This window comes from Brugia malayi (assembly GCF_000002995.4).
Source record: "Brugia malayi strain FR3 genome assembly, contig: Bm_v4_ChrX_scaffold_001, whole genome shotgun sequence".
Taxonomy (NCBI): Eukaryota; Metazoa; Nematoda; class Chromadorea; order Rhabditida; family Onchocercidae; genus Brugia; species Brugia malayi.
This window is the reverse complement of record NW_025062479.1, coordinates 24,548,795-24,566,215: the sequence shown is the minus strand read 5'-3', so window position 1 is coordinate 24,566,215 and position 17,421 is coordinate 24,548,795. Positions and strand designations below refer to the sequence as shown.

At 27.5% G+C, this 17,421-nt stretch overlaps 3 protein-coding genes across 4 annotated transcripts; 2 read left to right on the top strand and 1 right to left on the bottom strand.

Moving 5' to 3' along the window:
• Positions 1-1,306: 1,306 nt before the first annotated feature.
• On the top strand, positions 1,307-6,055 carry Bma-vha-15 (Uncharacterized protein; the record flags this gene model as incomplete). The annotated part of the gene is made up of 9 exons (XM_043076004.1): positions 1,307-1,437; positions 3,036-3,228; positions 3,606-3,719; positions 4,079-4,281; positions 4,627-4,789; positions 5,033-5,266; positions 5,490-5,590; positions 5,683-5,784; positions 5,887-6,055. 9 exons carry the CDS (start codon positions 1,307-1,309, stop codon positions 6,053-6,055), a joined length of 1,410 nt encoding a protein of 469 aa, XP_042931938.1.
• Positions 6,056-7,099: 1,044 nt separating this feature from the next.
• Bm13718 (60S ribosomal protein L11, putative) lies at positions 7,100-8,758 on the bottom strand (the record flags this gene model as incomplete). Its single annotated transcript, XM_043076003.1, has 4 exons — positions 7,100-7,159; positions 7,388-7,630; positions 8,038-8,187; positions 8,624-8,758. The coding sequence occupies 4 exons, from the start codon at positions 8,756-8,758 to the stop codon at positions 7,100-7,102; spliced, it is 588 nt and encodes a 195-aa protein (XP_042931937.1).
• Positions 8,759-10,458: 1,700 nt separating this feature from the next.
• On the top strand, positions 10,459-16,313 carry Bm9421 (uncharacterized protein; the record flags this gene model as incomplete). 2 transcript variants are annotated; one of them, XM_043076001.1, is made up of 13 exons in its annotated part: positions 10,459-10,581; positions 10,810-10,862; positions 11,154-11,262; positions 11,610-11,719; positions 12,053-12,175; positions 12,324-12,442; positions 12,637-12,782; positions 13,030-13,146; positions 14,151-14,299; positions 14,531-14,572; positions 14,821-14,989; positions 15,185-15,542; positions 15,820-16,313. In XM_043076001.1, 13 exons carry the CDS (start codon positions 10,459-10,461, stop codon positions 16,311-16,313), a joined length of 2,112 nt encoding a protein of 703 aa, XP_042931935.1. The 2 variants fall into 2 exon arrangements, with proteins under 2 accessions (XP_042931935.1, XP_042931936.1); XM_043076002.1 differs by having other exon boundaries at positions 14,522-14,572.
• Between the last annotated feature and the right edge of the window lie 1,108 nt (positions 16,314-17,421).

Here is a 17,421-nt window from a genome sequence, read left to right as displayed (position 1 = left end):
TCATTGATAAATATGTTAATAAATTAATTACTGATAATTTCAATCATTTAAAGTAATCTTTTTACTGATAATTTCAATCATTTAATATAATCTTTCCATTTAAATATGTATGAATACAATTCATTACAATGCTAATTAATTATATCAAAAAAAAGCGTACGTGAATATTGTTGACGTAAGTTATCATTGATAAGTATGTTAATAAATTAATTACTGATAATTTCAATCATTTAAAGTAATCTTTTTACTGATAATTTCAATCATTTAATATAATCTTTCCATTTAAATATGTATGAATACAATTCATTACAATGCTAATTAATTATATCAAAAAAAAGCGTACGTGAATATTGTTGACGTAAGATTTTCTATTCTATCTAAATATATTCATTAATTAATTATCTACAAAATCTTTATTATCTATATATATATATATTTACTTCAGATTTATCGTTTATTTTAAATTGTTTTTTTTTTAAAAAAAAAAAAAAATGAATTTTAATTTGAAAAAAATAAATTTTTCAAAAATGTAATTTAAATTTTGATATATTTTAAAATTTTTGATTATTTAATTTCTTTGTAATTTCTCAAAATTTTCATTAATATCTATATATATTTACCTCAGATTTGTTGTTAATTTTAAATTGTTTTAAAAAAAAAAGAATTTTAATTTGTAAAAAATAAATTTTTCAACAATATAATTTAAATTTTGGTATATTTTAAAATGTTTGATTAATTTTTAATTTTCATAAAATCATCCAATAATTTATAAATGTGACAAATAATTCAAAAAGAAAAACGGTCTTAGATGGAATTTCTGCCTTTGATCATTGGTCTCTTACTCTTTGGTCATTATTTATTGCTCATATAAAATCGTGTGTGCATTGTTTTTCCGGTATGTCCGTTTTTTATTCCGGTATGTCCGTTTTTTTTGTTCCGGTAATTTTCCTTTCAAATTTATCCACTGTTGTAATTTTCCGCCTTCTTTCTTTTTGCTCCTCATTTCCGTTCTTGCATTTATTGATTCTAATATTTTGTCGTGTATCTCTGATCATTTGACAATTTGTTAATGTCTTTAATTTCTGCTATTTTTTTTTCCTTTTTTTTTTTTTTTTCCGGACAATCATTCATTCATTCATTCTCTTTTTCCTGATTCCATTAATAAAATAATTGTAATAATCATGGAAAAAAAAAATAGAAATTGATCAAAATATTTGATCAAAATATTGAAATGATAATGTGTGATATTTACTAGTTGAAGTTTATTTTGCAGCATTCCTGAATTTTTGCATTTCATTCCGGAGAAATGGCCGATTTAACAATACCAACGGATGTACCACAAATTCCTCAAGTCGATATGATTAGTGCAACAAGTAAATTACAACTAGAAGCAGCTGATGTTCGAAGTAACAAACCTAATTGGAATTCTTACTTAAGGTTGGTATTCAGTATTTTATTATACCTGTTTATTATTGTATTTTAATTACACTATGCTTAATTGGAACTTTTACTTAAGGTTGGTGTTCAGTGTTTTATTATACCTGTTTATTATTGTATTTTAGTTATATTATACCTAATTGGAACTCTTACTTAAGGTTGGTAGTCAGGACTTTATTATGCTAGTTTATTATTGTATTTTAATTACACTATACTTAATTGGAACTTTTACTTAAGGTTGGTGTTCAGTGTTTTATTATACCTGTTTATTATTGTATTTTAGTTATATTATACCTAATTGGAACTCTTACTTAAGGTTGGTAGTCAGGACTTTATTATGCTAGTTTATTATTGTATTTTAATTACACTATACTTAATTGGAACTTTTACTTAAGGTTGGTGTTCAGTGTTTTATTATACCTGTTTATTATTGTATTTTAGTTATATTATACCTAATTGGAACTCTTACTTAAGGTTGGTAGTCAGGACTTTATTATGCTAGTTTATTATTGTATTTTAATTACACTATACTTAATTGGAACTTTTACTTAAGGTTGGTGTTCAGTGTTTTATTATACCTGTTTATTATTGTATTTTAGTTATATTATACCTAATTGGAACTCTTACTTAAGGTTGGTAGTCAGGACTTTATTATGCTAGTTTATTATTGTATTTTAATTACACTATACTTAATTGGAACTTTTACTTAAGGTTGGTGTTCAGTGTTTTATTATACCTGTTTATTATTGTATTTTAGTTATATTATACCTAATTGGAACTCTTACTTAAGGTTGGTATTTAGTACTTTTTATGCTTGTTTATTATTGTATTTTCGTTATATTATGCTTAATTGGAACTTCTACTTAAGGTTGATAGTCAGGACTTTATTATGCTAGTTTATTATTGTATTTTAATTATACCAATATTTTATTTATATTTCAACTACACACCTGCATTTTGTCTTATTTTAAAGTGAAATGTTTTACACAGCTACCGATATGAAGGAGAATATGTTCATAGTAAAGATTGAAGTAATATTTTGTTGAAATTATATACATTTTACATATCATTTGTAGATATAGAGTAAACCTTTTTTCTCATTTGCTAGGTACCAGAATAAGCTTCAATTATGATGTGTATGAAAAAAAAAAAAGAGAAAAGATTTCGTGATATGTTGAGAAATATTCAATAATTGGTAGTAGTTAAAACGTACTGAAAAGCTGAAACAAAAAAAAACTCAACTTGTAAAATCTATGTTTTTTATAGTGTAATGTTTTTTTTTTTTGACTTTAAATTTTCATTTATTTGACTATTAGTCATTTTTTCTCTTTATTATAATTAAAAGTTGATTGCTTTTTACTGTTCCTTTTTAAACTTTTGAGGATTACTTTTTATTGCTATCAAAAAATTTCCAAAGTTTAGTCATATTTATTTCAGTCTTCTACTATATGTTGTGTTAATATTTACTGTCTTCTTATTGGTGGATTAATTAATTAATGAGTGAGAAAGTAACTGTAAAACAATTTATAAAAAGGAAAAGTAAAGTATGTTCCAAATCAATGTATTAATTGTTGTAAAATAATAAATGGATATTATAGGAGTCAAATGATTACACAGGAAGATTACGATTTTATAACTTCATATGAGATGTCAAAAACTAAGCAAAGTCGTGATGAACTTTTGGAGAGTAACAAGATGCAGTGTGCTCAAACAATGATCAGTTTTATTACAACTGTTGCTAAAGATCACAATGTTCGTTATATACTAACATTGCTGGATGATATGATTATGGTTAGTGTTCCATTTATGTTTTTTCATTTTACAATTACAAAATATAGATAATTACAAATAAAAATTTAATTACAAATTCAGTGAAAAAAAAAAAAAAAAAAAAATTTCATTGTGTTCTTCTGAACTATCAAGTAATTCAAATTTATAGTACTAGCCATTATTTTAGTCTTTATATTGATCAATTGATATAAATTATTATTTTTACAAAAGTTGAAATGCTATATTGAAAATTTCGAGTTTACTGAAAAAGAAAATCTTACTTTCTGGGAAAAGAAATAAGAGAATTCTAAAAATTTAATGTAAAACTGGATAGATAACCTTTTCTCTTTAATTCTAACACATTTAGCACTTCTTTTCAATGATATAATTTATTGCAGGAAGATAAATCACGTGTGGAAATATTCCACAGTTATGCCCGAAGAAATAAACGTACGTTGTGGTCATGGTTTTTAGGTATTTTACAACGTCAAGATGCATTTATCGTAAATCAGGTTTGAATTTCGATTCATTCTTAAGCAAAAAAAGCTTGAAAGTAATTTGATAGAATACATATTTAAGATACTTTTTATAAAACATTAACATTATTAATAAATTTTTCTTCTCTTGATTATCTTATCTGTAACTGCTACGATATTGATGTATAAATAATAAATATTGAAATTTAAAATAATGCTTAACAGTGAATATATGGTTGCTTACATCTATCTGTTAGCATTTGGTGACATCTTTGATCAAATTAGTTAAGGATTTATGATTTATATATTTACTTTGTTGAAGATCTATGATTTATATATTTACTTTGTAAATAAGATATTTTATGGTGTAACAATTGAAGAAAAATATTTTTCAGATGTCATCTGTTTTGGCAAAATTTGCATGTTTTGGTATGACACTAATGGAAGGTTCTGATTTGAACTTCTACATTTCATTTCTCAAAGATCAGTTAAAAACTCCAAGAAATGAATATATCAATACAACAGCACGTTGTTTACAGATGATGCTTCGAATTGATGAGTATCGTCATACATTTTTAGCAATGGATGGTATTGCAAGGTTTTTGAATAAATTATTACTTCTTCTTTTTGTATGATTCTTTGATAAGATATAATTAAAACTACTATTGCTCCTAGAAATAATATGTAGTGCTTCAAACATTAAATGAACTAATTTTTTTTAGTAATATTTTAAACTAATAAACTAATTTGTTTTACAATATTTCACAAATCCAAAAAATGTTGTTAGCATATTTTAAATTTGATTAGAAGAAAAGTAAGCGGATAATTAGACGTATATTTTTATTCGAACAGACTTTTATATCTTTTGTTACTTCTTTCATTAATAATTCGAAAATATCTTAGTGAGTGATTTGCAGTGATTTGAAAATATCTTAACTTTCAGTATTTTATCAGTATTGAGTGGTAAAACTAATTTTCAACTCCAGTATCAGCTTATATTTTCCTTATGGTGTCTTACGTTTAATCCGGCTATAGCTGAAAAATTTCCACATACTGGAGCTATTCAAATTCTTGGTGATATTCTATCGGAATCAACTAAGGAAAAGGTAAAATTGTATATTTTTTATATATTTGTTTTTTCTCAGTTCATTTTTTAAAATTAGTATATTTGTATGAAGATGGTTTATTATACATGAGTTTGGAGTGTTATTGTTAATGTTTTTTATCATTTTACTTTTTGTTTTCGTCTCTTTGTAAATGTTTGTAAAAGTTTACCAATTCTTAAATTCTTAAAATTAATAAAAATTTATTATTAAAATTAAGCAATTGTTAAAATTATTTTGTCATAGGTAATTCGCATAATCCTGGGAACGTTCCGAAATATTCTGGAGAAAATCGATGATCATGATCTTGAACGAGAAGCAGCTTTGCAAATGGTGCAATGTAAGACTTTAAAAACACTTGAACTAATGGATTCTAAAAAATTTGATGATGACGAACTGAATGATGATGTTGAATTTCTCGATCAAAAGTTGCATTCTTCGGTCCAAGATTTTTCTTCGTTTGATGAATATGTATCGGAGGTATGTTCTAAGTGATAATTTCCTGATAAGTGTGTTTACCAGAAGTTTGAATAAACTTGTTGAATTCTGTAGCAAATTTTAACATGTTTTAAACTTTAAGACTATTCTATATTTATTTTAGAATTTACTCAGTTTTTTTTTTCGTTCATCAAATCAAAAAAAACGATATATCATACAAATAAACTTAAGAGGACTTTGTTTTTTCAATCCTTTTTTTTTTTAGGTTAAATCAGGTCGGTTGCAATGGAGTCCAGTTCATAAATCAGAAAAATTCTGGAGAGAAAATGCACAAAAATTCAATGAAAAAGATTTCGAACTTTTAAGGCAAGTTTTTTTTTTTTTTTTCTTTTCAGTTTATAACTGAAAAACATTGAAAGAGAGAGAGTATATCAATCGCTTTATTTTGTTATTTTTAGGATTTTGATCAAGATTTTGGAAGTGCAATCGGATACATTAGCTCTTTGTGTAGCAGTACATGATATTGGAGAATATGTAAGACATTATCCGAGGGGTAAAAAGTTCGTTTTTTTTTTTTTTTTTCCTTTCTCTTGATAAGATATAAGATTGTATATATATATATATTTTATATACTTGCATATTTTTTTCTTTTTTCATTTCAGCAAGATTGAGCAATTACAAGGTAAGCAAGCAGTAATGAAATTACTTTCGGCAGATGATCCAAATGTACGCTATCATTCATTGCTTGCAATTCAGAAATTAATGGTGCATAATTGGGAATATCTTGGCAAACAATTAGATGCTGATAATGCAGCAATTGCAGCTGAATGAATATTGTAAATGTATTTATATATATGTATGTATGTTAATTAGTTTATATTAGATTAATTATATTAATTAGTTTATATTAGATTGTATTGTTTGTAGGAAATTTTGTAGGAAATTGTAGGAAAATTACAACATACTATTCAAATTTCTAATTGAATCAATTTAAAATTGTAGATTTTTCAGCGTGTCAAATTTTGCTGACTTTTATAGGGCTAACTATATATATGTCTAATGTCTAATTACTAAGATGCTTTTAAAATTTTTAATGTTTTGATAGAATAACTTTTGATGGTTAATGAATTTTTCATTTTTTGATGATTAATGAATTGCTTGAGTAAATAATTAAAAGGAAAAGTTTTTTTAAAAGCATCTTAGTAATAAAGCGTAGACTAATTAAGAAAGATTTGTTACAAAAAAAGAAAAAAAAATTTTTTTTTTTTTACCTGAAAAGGAAAAATAAGTTAGCAAAAGAAATAACAAACGCTTAATTACATATGCTTAAATTAACATCAGGATCCAATGAGTGAGTGAAAGAGATCAAGAAACTTTCCAGACTAGTTAAATTTTTTCACGCACCATTATGTTTATTCACTTTCTAACATTCTAGATCATTCATTCCATCTATAATGGATTATTATTTTTTCAATTAAGTTTCACATCAAAAGGTTAATTTCAAGTTGATGTGTTTTCATATGACTACAATATAATCTGTGATCATTGCATAGTTCCATAGAGAATTAATGATATTTTTTTTTTTTTTTTGATGCAATAAAATATGTCTGAAAAAAATAAGTCTAAAAGTTTGACATATGTTTGAAATTGGTGTCAGGTATTTTTCGTGTGAAATGGTCTTGAAATCAAGAATTTAAAGGAGCAATCAGAATCATCTGGGATATACTTACATATTACCTGAAGGGTTGGATAATGGGTTACGTTTTAATATGTCCACATCTTTAAAACATGCCACAAATTACTGTAAATAGCAGAAACTTGTTTATAACCATACGAATTTAAGTTACAACAATGAATCGATAACAAAAATTATTTTCAATGCCTTCGCCCACGTCGAATTTCTTTTGCTTTTGGAGGCAGAATAATGCCATCATACTGAAACAAATGAAAATAATGAAACTTTGCGTAACGAATATATTAGTTCTGGAAGACAAATGAGAACCTTATATAAGAGTTAGAAAGACTTTATCAGAGGTATGAATGGCTTCAATAATGAAGTATGAAAATGCTGGTAATTTCAAATAATTTTTAATGGTATGAAGGAACTTCGGCATTTATTCTTAATAAAGGTCACAAGCTCAAGCTCATTTATAACAAGCATACCTTTTGCTGAAACCATTTTACTGCTTCCTCTTTCCCTACCCGATGTGTGTGTCCAACACGTCCACGGGCACGTCTACGTTTCGCAACTCTATGACCAGCACGTCCGAGAACAACATAGAAGTCCATGCCGTAGATACCAATCAACGGGTCATATTTAATTCCCAAATCGATATGCTCCTGTATTCCGAAACCGAAGTTTCCAGTGTCTGAGAAATTTTCTCGGTATAATTCATATTCTTTCACCTACAATTACAAGGAAATTTGTTTCAACAAAAAAAAAGTGCGTACATATTTAAAGAAAATGGAGGTCAGTTAATTTAATTCATGCCTTCAATTTACCTAAATACTTGGCCATCCTTCAAAAAAAAAGAACATAACAAAGAAATCTAAAATCAAATAACTAGTAGAATCGCTCTAAAATACAGACTAACACATTAACACCTAATTTTTGGATGAACAAGCTTCAGAAGGAAAATTATACGAAACATTAATTAATTATCTGTACAATAGATGTTGTATTACAATTTTCTCTGCAACGGACGAAATAATCATTAAGCATTTTTGTCCAGTTGAACGAAAGTACAGTCCAAAGTACAGCTCAGATCAAAAAATGGGAAAGTGATAAAAGAGGCTGTAATAAAATTAGGAACCTTCAAACCACGCTCAATGATTTCTTCAGCTTTCGGACCCCTTACGGTACAGTGCACAGCAATTTTCTCGTTACGACGAATACCAAATGATCGTACGGTATATCTTGCTTTCGAAAACACCGGTGTTTGACCAGTCAGTTGTTCAAGTACCTGAAAACACGAAACAGAATAATTGGTATTATGGCTCATTCACACATCAGTCAGGTTTCATCTACTAGAACTGATCATATGTAGCTTACTCTATATTTTAGAGGCTTATATATGAAATATTTTCACTGTATGGTAATAAAAAGACTCTACATACTATTCTCAGAAACAACAAAACATTAATTTACTACTCCAGAGCAAACATTTCACTGACGGATGTCAGAAAAGGGACATTTTAAACTGTTTGAAAATGTGCTACAGGTATGGAGAATTTGACATACACTGACAGATCATCACTATTAAGACAGATGAAAAATAACCTCAAAACTAGTACTACTTATCAACAATTGTGAATGTATTATATGTTATCTAAACCAATAACTTGTCACTTCTTTTTTTCATTTGCAAGAATTTGTGACGAAAACAGATGAAAGCATACCTTAGCAGCACGTGTAAGTCTATCACCTGATTCACCAACACAAATATTTAGGCATAATTTCTCAATCTTCAACTCCCTCATTGGATTGGCCGCCTTTTTCTCCCTAATTTCAGCAAGCTGCTCCGCCTTGCCCATTTTTTACACTACCTGAAAAAGAGGCTAAACTTCCTGCGAGAAAATGAATATCACAAAAAAAAAAAAAATCCATACACGAATACCGAAAAAGAAACATATTACAAAACAAAAAGAAGCACATAAGAAACACTAAAAAAAACGTAAACATAGCCGTGAACATCTGAGTCTGAACGAAACGTAACAATAAGTATAACTGTACGATGCAAGAATGATGACAAAGTTCTTCTCATTAAGTGTATAATTAATTACAAGCAATATTTATTTGTATAGTAGTAAAACTTTAGCATATCTATGCAATAGTTTTTCTCAAAAAAAAAAAAAAAAAAAAACCGCTGTAAATTAAATATTTCAAATAACAACTGTATTCGTCAACATTACCTTCTTTAAAAAAAAAAAAAAGAGAAAAAAAACCCCTTCCAATGTCTGAAATAAATTTCCATAAGTTAATTCATGATAAATTCTTTTCCCTATGAGTGGAATTTTTTAGTATTTTCATTCATAGGCTAATATTTATCTGAAAAATTTCATGCCACTTCTTTCTCTCACTCTTCTCCAAAATAATAGAAAAACTAAAAAAAATTCTCGTCCAAAAAAGAAGGATTAATCTATAATCACTATGTAAACATGACGCACGTAAACGTCAAACACGTAAACAATCAAACTCCCAAACGTAACACCCAAAAGCTATTGTCCCAGTTGTTCCTATACCTTCAAACATACAGCAGAAAACGCGGTCCACGCATTTTAACGCTACGCGTTTCGATCGATTGAGATGCAACGATTTCGAATCACTCTAACGAAGTTTATTTCATTGCTTCTTTGGTTTATTTTTTCAATTTAGGTTGGTCATATTGTTTTTTTTTTTCTTTTTCCACACGTATAGTATCTTCACGTCACGTGTGAATACTAGAATAAGACGTAGTGATTCCATTTTCATACATATATGAAATTATTTCACGTCAGTGCATAATTACTTCACTTTATACTACTTCAAAGTTGCATACTTTTACTTTGAAACTATACTTTTTACTTTTGCTAGTTATTAGTATTGAAAGTAGATGTCAATCTGATGAACTTGTACTAATCCAATGTCCTTTGTTCAGTTATGTAAATTTATCAAAATTGTGATTAGATTGTTTTAAAGTAACATATATATATATATTTTAAATGATTTATTTATTTTAGTAACTTTTTTTTTTTTTTGTTTAACAGAATTAGTGGCATTTTTTCTTTTCGATTCTCTATGGGATACTTTTTTATTTAAAAATTTTGCATATTTTACATTGTATGCTGTGAAATTTTGATTGCGATGTATCATATTTTGAATAAATTCTTTCAGTTACTTAACGGTGATGTTTCCAGTTTCTAAACGTAAAACGTGTCATGAAAGCAGGCTGCAACTTCTAGTTCAAACATTAGCTGTGATTTAGTCTAAGATGTGAACCGGAAGCGAGTACTAGTGTAATAAATCTTTGCTAATCCAAAGTACTTTTTTTTTTGCTTATGTAAAACTTACCCATTAAACAATCATTTGCATGTGTTAGTGAAATTGAATCGAAAAATGTTAAAAACAAAAGATACCCGAGAAATATAAACTTTCTGTATTTGATCGGACGATAAAAAATGGCGGAAATTTGAACGTACGTTTGCACTGATTTGCTTTAACAAAGTTGCATTTTTTATTTCCTTTTTTAGCTTCCATGCTAACTACCTTAATTGAGAAGGCATTTGTTCGGGCACTTCGCGGAGAAATAACAGATGAAGAAGCTGCTGATCAGATTGCTGATTCATTTGGCGCTGATTCTATTACCAATAATTTCCAGGTATTAAATTTTCTTCCCTTAATTTTAATTGATCATGCATTACTAATTAAGCTGAAGTTATCATTCGATTTTTTTTTTTTTTTTTTTACATTCACAAACTTATATTATTCTAGCAAGGTGTCATGTAGATGCGGCTAAAGAAACGTCATACTTTCTTAAGTTTCACATCAGTAACCTTTAATGATTGATAAAGATTTATTTAAAATTCACATTTGTTGGATATTGCAGAATTATGTCAATGGTGTTGAAGTTCAACATAGTATTAACAGTGATGGAAAGATGTAAGTCATTATTACTTAAATTTAATTTTAATTGAACTTAAATATGCTACCGTTCTGCATCTAATTTTACATGTCACCCAGATTTCAGTATTATATAGCGAAATTTGTTAGTAATTATTTTTTTAAATTACATGATATATTGAGCATCACTAACGAATATGAAGAATAAAAAAGTATGGGGAATGTTTTAAATTCTTTATTTTTAGAATAATGAAATGTAAAACTTTTTTTTTTTGCAATATTTATTTGCAATAATATTGAAGAGTTAGAGAATGAGACTTCCATTTTTAGGGATATTTCTGCTAATTTACAGCCACAACTATGTCAGCAACAGCAGCCGAAAGTGCTTGGTACTATAACTTTGGGTGATTTGCATCCTGCTCAAATCGCACAATTCCAGGTAAGGATGTGATTTATTTATTTTTAATTGTTTCAAATAGATTTTGGTATTTTTTAAAGATTTTTATCCATATTTCTGTTAACCCCTGAATGGAACTATCAATTTCTCCTGATTGTTTAGCACAAAGTTTTCGCCATCAATAATATATACGCGACGACCACATCCGTAAATACCTTCAAAAACTTCATATACTTTGATGTTCAAATATTCTTTTATGTCTAGTTGCTTCTTATTAATTAATTAAATGTTGTAAGACGTTGATTTTTTTTTTTTTTTTCAAACTGAAATAAATTGATGACTTATTTTTCACTCAAGATTTATAGTTACATAGGATGAATATATTTCAGCAGGCGTTTGCAGAAGCCAGTAAAGGATTAGCTTCATCAGTTGTATTCAATGTGCCGTTGCAAAAGACTGATAATTCAGAAGAATATTTTACAGACGAAGATAGAGAAAGGTAGAGTGTGATGTTCTTCTAAATGAAACATTTATCATTCCATCGATCTAGTTAATTTCCTTCTTTCAAACTTGATTTTTAACTAATATATTGGGTGTTAGGAGTGGAAAAAAAATGCAAGAAATGATTATGATGAATATTATAAGTTTATATTGCCTGTGTTTTCAAGTTTAATTCCAAAATGATAATATTTGTGGAGGTGATTTGAGGGATTTGAAGAATGTATATATTTGCTATATAAAAAAATAATTTGTTTGAGAACTTTAAGTCTTAAAATTTGCTAAAGTTATAGTTACATGTTTACTTCGTCTTATTTGTTTTAATTTTTTGCAGATGTGCTCTTCTTCAAGAATTAATAACCGGTCAGCGCCCGTTAATGTTGCATCCTTATGTATTCCTTCTAAATCGACGCTTTAAATGGACTGATATCGCCATCCCTGTTACTGGGACTGATAAGTTGGTCCTATTTATCATTTTTAAAGTTTAGAATTTCTAGTTTTAGACTTAAAATTTAAAGTATTTTATGGTTAGGAATATTGCATGTGTGTTTTATCTGAAATAAATACGATATTCATATAATATTCAACTATTTACTATTTATCAGGTTTCGTGTTTATCGACTAAACCAAGCACGCAATTCACGATGTTATTATCGTTGTTCAGGATGTGAGACAATGGCAAAGGAACCTGGCGATCCAATTGCCCAAATAAAACTTGCTGATGGTTATTTCTGAATTTTTTATTTAAATCCTACCAATAAATGATTGGTTAAATTCTAGAATAATTTGCTGAAATACCAATGCCAATTTTGTTTACTGCTGATTGCATAGTTTCCGATGTTAATTTAAGGGAGATTAATGTAATTGAATTGCAAGTTCAAGCTGATATTTGCACATTTCATTTTTTTTTTATTACAGGTCATTTGGTAGGTGATGTTAATCCAGTCCACAATTTAAAATGTGAATTGTTTACATTTTCCAATATTGTTAACCGACAGTTCGATAGGGAAGCTCGTCTTGATGTTTACAACGCTATTATGAGCCCGAAAGAGGCTTGGAATAGGGTAATTATCATTTTTTCTCCAAGGTTCACAAAGAATTTTCAATTATAAAATTATAAAACAAAAATGATGGATGGGTCGGCTTATAAGGTAGCTTCAGCAATACGAGCTAGGCAACAAAATCAATTAAGTATGTGTTTATATATATATTATTGAGCAGTATTTGGTAGTTTCACCCCCAAAAGTATCCTCTATGAGTCAGTATTTCTGTGAATCATCTGGTTTTCTTTTTTTTTTTTTTCATTTTTAGGGTCGGTTACGAGCTCTCAGAGCAGAGAGTTTGGCACCTAAAGGTTTGCTAAATTCAGATGAATATCCGACGTGGGATGTGATGAACAAAGTTATCATGAAACTATGGAGAAGTGCTGTTAGTTTCTTTTTATGTTTGTTTATTTCATTTTTCACTCTCTATACTTTATTTGTAAATCATTAATGAGAAAATTCTACTTTTTGTTAGCTATGTTTACATTACTTGTATCTGTGTTAGTAATGGAGATTTTTGGCGTTCGGCAGACGAATAGTTGTAGCAAAAGGTTTCATCCATTAACGAAGGGTTTATTTTTCATATGTCTGATGAGACTATAATCACAGAATATTTCCGGTAGAATTGATCATTAAATCGTTTTTCTTGATTATTCTCAGGAAAATTTTGTAGGAATTTGATTGAGACTATTGTTTAGTAGCGATTTAACGCAGTTTTGGTAGTGAAATTGGATCAAACCAAGTATCATTGTTTACGAATGGTGTAAACATGAATAAAATCTTTTTTTTTTTTTTTTGGTCAGTAAATGAGCTGAGAAGATGATAGGATAAAGAGAATTCTCAGTAAATTAAAGGGTTGTATTTATTGAATTAATCCTGATTATGAGTTTACAACTTTTTAATAGTTAGATATAAACTTAGTTGTTTGAAAATATTATGTAATGAATCATTTGTCTAAAAAATATTCCAAATTTAACAACTTTATGCCAGGAATTTCTACATTATTTGATTCAGTTATTCAATTATTCCGAAATATTTTTGTAATATTTCTCGACAGTAGAAAAAGTAGAAAAATATTTTGCTTTCTTTTTTTTTTCCTGGCAAATTATCAATATAAGGTGCTTGAAATCATTTTAAACAAACCTAATAGAAAAGCATATTTGAGTGCATTTTATTTGCCATTTGAAGTTTGATGAGCTAACTTTTGAAAAAACTTTAATTAGAGTTGACTTTTTTCTGGATTTTTTGTTAGAGTTAATTATGATTTAATGAAACTACGAATGAATGTTTGCCTGTAGAAAATTTTGTTTTCATTTTCGTTTCGTAGCAGTTATTTATGAAAAGAACTGATCATATATATTATAATATTTGCCTAAGATATCATTGCAGAAGCGAGCACACGATGCTGGTATCGAAAATATTGATCGAGTTGGTAGTAAAGATTGGTGGCGTAATATTCCTCCACCATCTGCTACACGAAGAGGTATGAAAAGAGGAAATTATGACACTGCGAATTATAGTTTCCGAAATGAAGGAAGGTTTGCTTCATATTATTTTTTTTTTTTTTTCTATCAATTGTTAGGAATAATCTAGATAAAGTAGTATGAATCAATTTAATTTTTAGAAAAAAATCAAAGAGTGCATTCTTGTTAATTCTTTTTTTTTTTTTTTTTTTTTGTTTTTTACCAACTGTTCAATTTACATTTGTAAATTTTGTTATTTTTTTATTTTTTGATTTCTTTTTATACTTTAATTTTCAGTAATTTCAGTGGTGAAGTTGAAGAACTTGATGATGATGGTGATCAATCATGGTTTGTTTTTTTTATGTTAATCTTTAATGTTTTGAAAACATAATTTATCTTAAGGATTTATGTTATATAACATAGAATTTTGAAGTTCATATAAAGGTAACATATATTGATAAGAAAGCACATTTTTAAAATATTCATATGTTCATAAGTGATATTTGATGCATTTTATTATATTTCTAATTATTTTATTGAAAAAATTTATTCGTTATAAAAGAAATGACTGTTTTTTGTTTTTGTTTTTTTTACAGTATCTCAGGAGCTGGTAGTGGTGAGAATGGATGTCTTGAATTACTGGATGTGGTTAGCGAAAGTGAAATTTATACCACCGATCAAGAACCAGCTCCATCTGGTTCTTTCGAAAGAGATAGTATTGTGCCAGAGCCACCAGAACAAATTTCACTATTTTCCAACAGAACCGTTAGTGAATTTCTATGTTTTCCTAATGTCTTCTCAAATCACTTAGTTCAAATTGACTAAATCAAAATTTTAAAAATGATTTTTAAAAGAATTCTTATGAGTTTTTCAAGCCAGGAGATTTTATGGCGGAAAATGTAAAAAATTATAGGAACTTAAAAAAAAAAAAACAAAGATTGTTATTGTGTTCTTTTCAAGGAGCCTGGTAAACGCGTATTACAGCAGGGCAATCATGTTAGCTTATCTGTATTACCTGGTGATAGAGACGAGAAAGCAACAGATGGTTTCTTGCGTAATAGTGAGGAAAATAGCGATGTGCAGTATTATCTACTACAAGATTATGATGATGGCGATGACGATGATGATGATAATGGTGATGGTGATGATGATGATGACATTGGTGATGGAGATGAAGATAGAGATAGAGACGGTAATGATGATAATGATAATGATGTGGATGTAGATAATGTCGATCAGATCAACATTGATAATGCTGATGATGAAGTGATGCGTGAATACAATGATGTATTAACCGAAGTGGATCGTCTTGAACGAAGTTTGTTATCATAATATGCTTCTTTTAAAGAAGGGAGAAGAAAAGAGAAGGGTTTTTGTTTGCATCGTGTTTATTTTTTAAGTAGTAAATAATTCTATATCCGTATCAGTATTTAATGCAATAATTAAATGTAAAGATTCATAGTTTTATCAAAAAAAAAAGAAAAAAAAAAGAACAAAAGAAACTTGAATTATTTTGAAATAATATTAATATATAACATGTTTATTTTATTTTTGCTAGATTTCATTAGGAATATTTGTTGTGTTGTTAATTTTAGAAGCAGTAGCAGCAACTGAAGGAATGACAGAGCATCGAAGAATGGGTGGAGGTCATATAGTTGAACAACGTCAACATGATGAACCGTATGAGTTACGACGAAATATTCAACATGTAGCATTGCATGAGCCTGCCGTAACATCATCACAACAACTCAACAGTACCATTTTTGCAAATCGTAAACTATTTGCAGCAATTGAGAGTTTAACACGTACATTGAATACAGATCATTCACGACAATTTCATCAGGAAATGTTGCGGACAGCAGTTGAATTATCAAATAATTACGCTGCGCAACAACGGCAACAATATACCGCAGAAACGGTAACATTAGGACGTAATGCAACCGTTGAGCGTCGAAATATGATTGCTGCATCAAGGCAACATAGTGATTATGAAGATGATGAAAAGTCATTCGGTAAAGTAATAGGAAGACGACAAGGAGCAACACCTTTACGAACATGGGCATTCAAGAAAGGATCAAAATTTGAGTAGAAAAAAAAAAAAAAAAAAAGAAAAAGAAATTATTTTTCAAAATTTGATCAAAATTTAGGCATTTTTTTTTTTTTTTTTTGAGAATATTTTAACGATAGTTAATAGATTTGGTTTTTTTTTTTTTTTGCCAAGTGCTGTAGAATTATGCTTTTTTTTTTCATTTTTTTCAAATTTTTTTTTTTGACGATGTTGCAAGCTTCATTTCACTATAATCTTGCTAATAGATGCAATAAATAATTAGAAAGTTTTCATTTTTTCAAATAATAAAATGAGAAAATGCAAGAATGTGAAATGGAATTGATGAAATTTGCTGCTTTTGCAAAATTATTATTTTTTTTTTTTTTTGCCTTAGATTTTATTTTAGTAAATTTTTATTTCATGTATGATATACAAATTGTGTCATTTCAATTTATTATATGCTATATTTTGATCATGTTTCATATTCAGTTATTTGATTTTTCATTGAAATATATACATATGTACAAAGATTAAAGTATTACTCTCTGTTTGAATATGAGAGATGAAAAATGATTCTGAAGAAAAGTTATATAATGTTAAGAGATAACATTATTAATTAACTTTTGATTTGAACTACTAAAAAATTTTGTCATCTAATGAAGCCTTCAATTTAAATATGAATATTAAAATAAGGAATTATTTTTAGACTAGAATTATCAGAAAGTTTTTTTTTTTTTTTTTTTTTTGTCAAAAAAAGTATTTGAAGTATTGAATGTTTAAATGCTAATGAAAATTGCTAAATGAAAATTTCTAATAGCAATAATTAAGTCTGCTAAATTTATTTCAACAATAGTTGCAAAATAATTTACAAAATGATATATTTTTATATGTATTATATTTTCCACTTTCATATGTGAAAGAAATGAAATATATTCGATAACTAATTATACTGCTATAATTTGAAATTAAAATGGAAAATATCTTTTGCAAATATTATTTCAATCATTTTGTGCTTTTATTTTAAAGTTTTTTTTTTTTTTTTCTCTCCAAATATATGAAAAATTAATAGTTGAATGAGTGGTGTCGTTTTTTATTCAATAAATATAATTTCATATTAAATAATTTTAACATATTTACTCTAATTTAGATA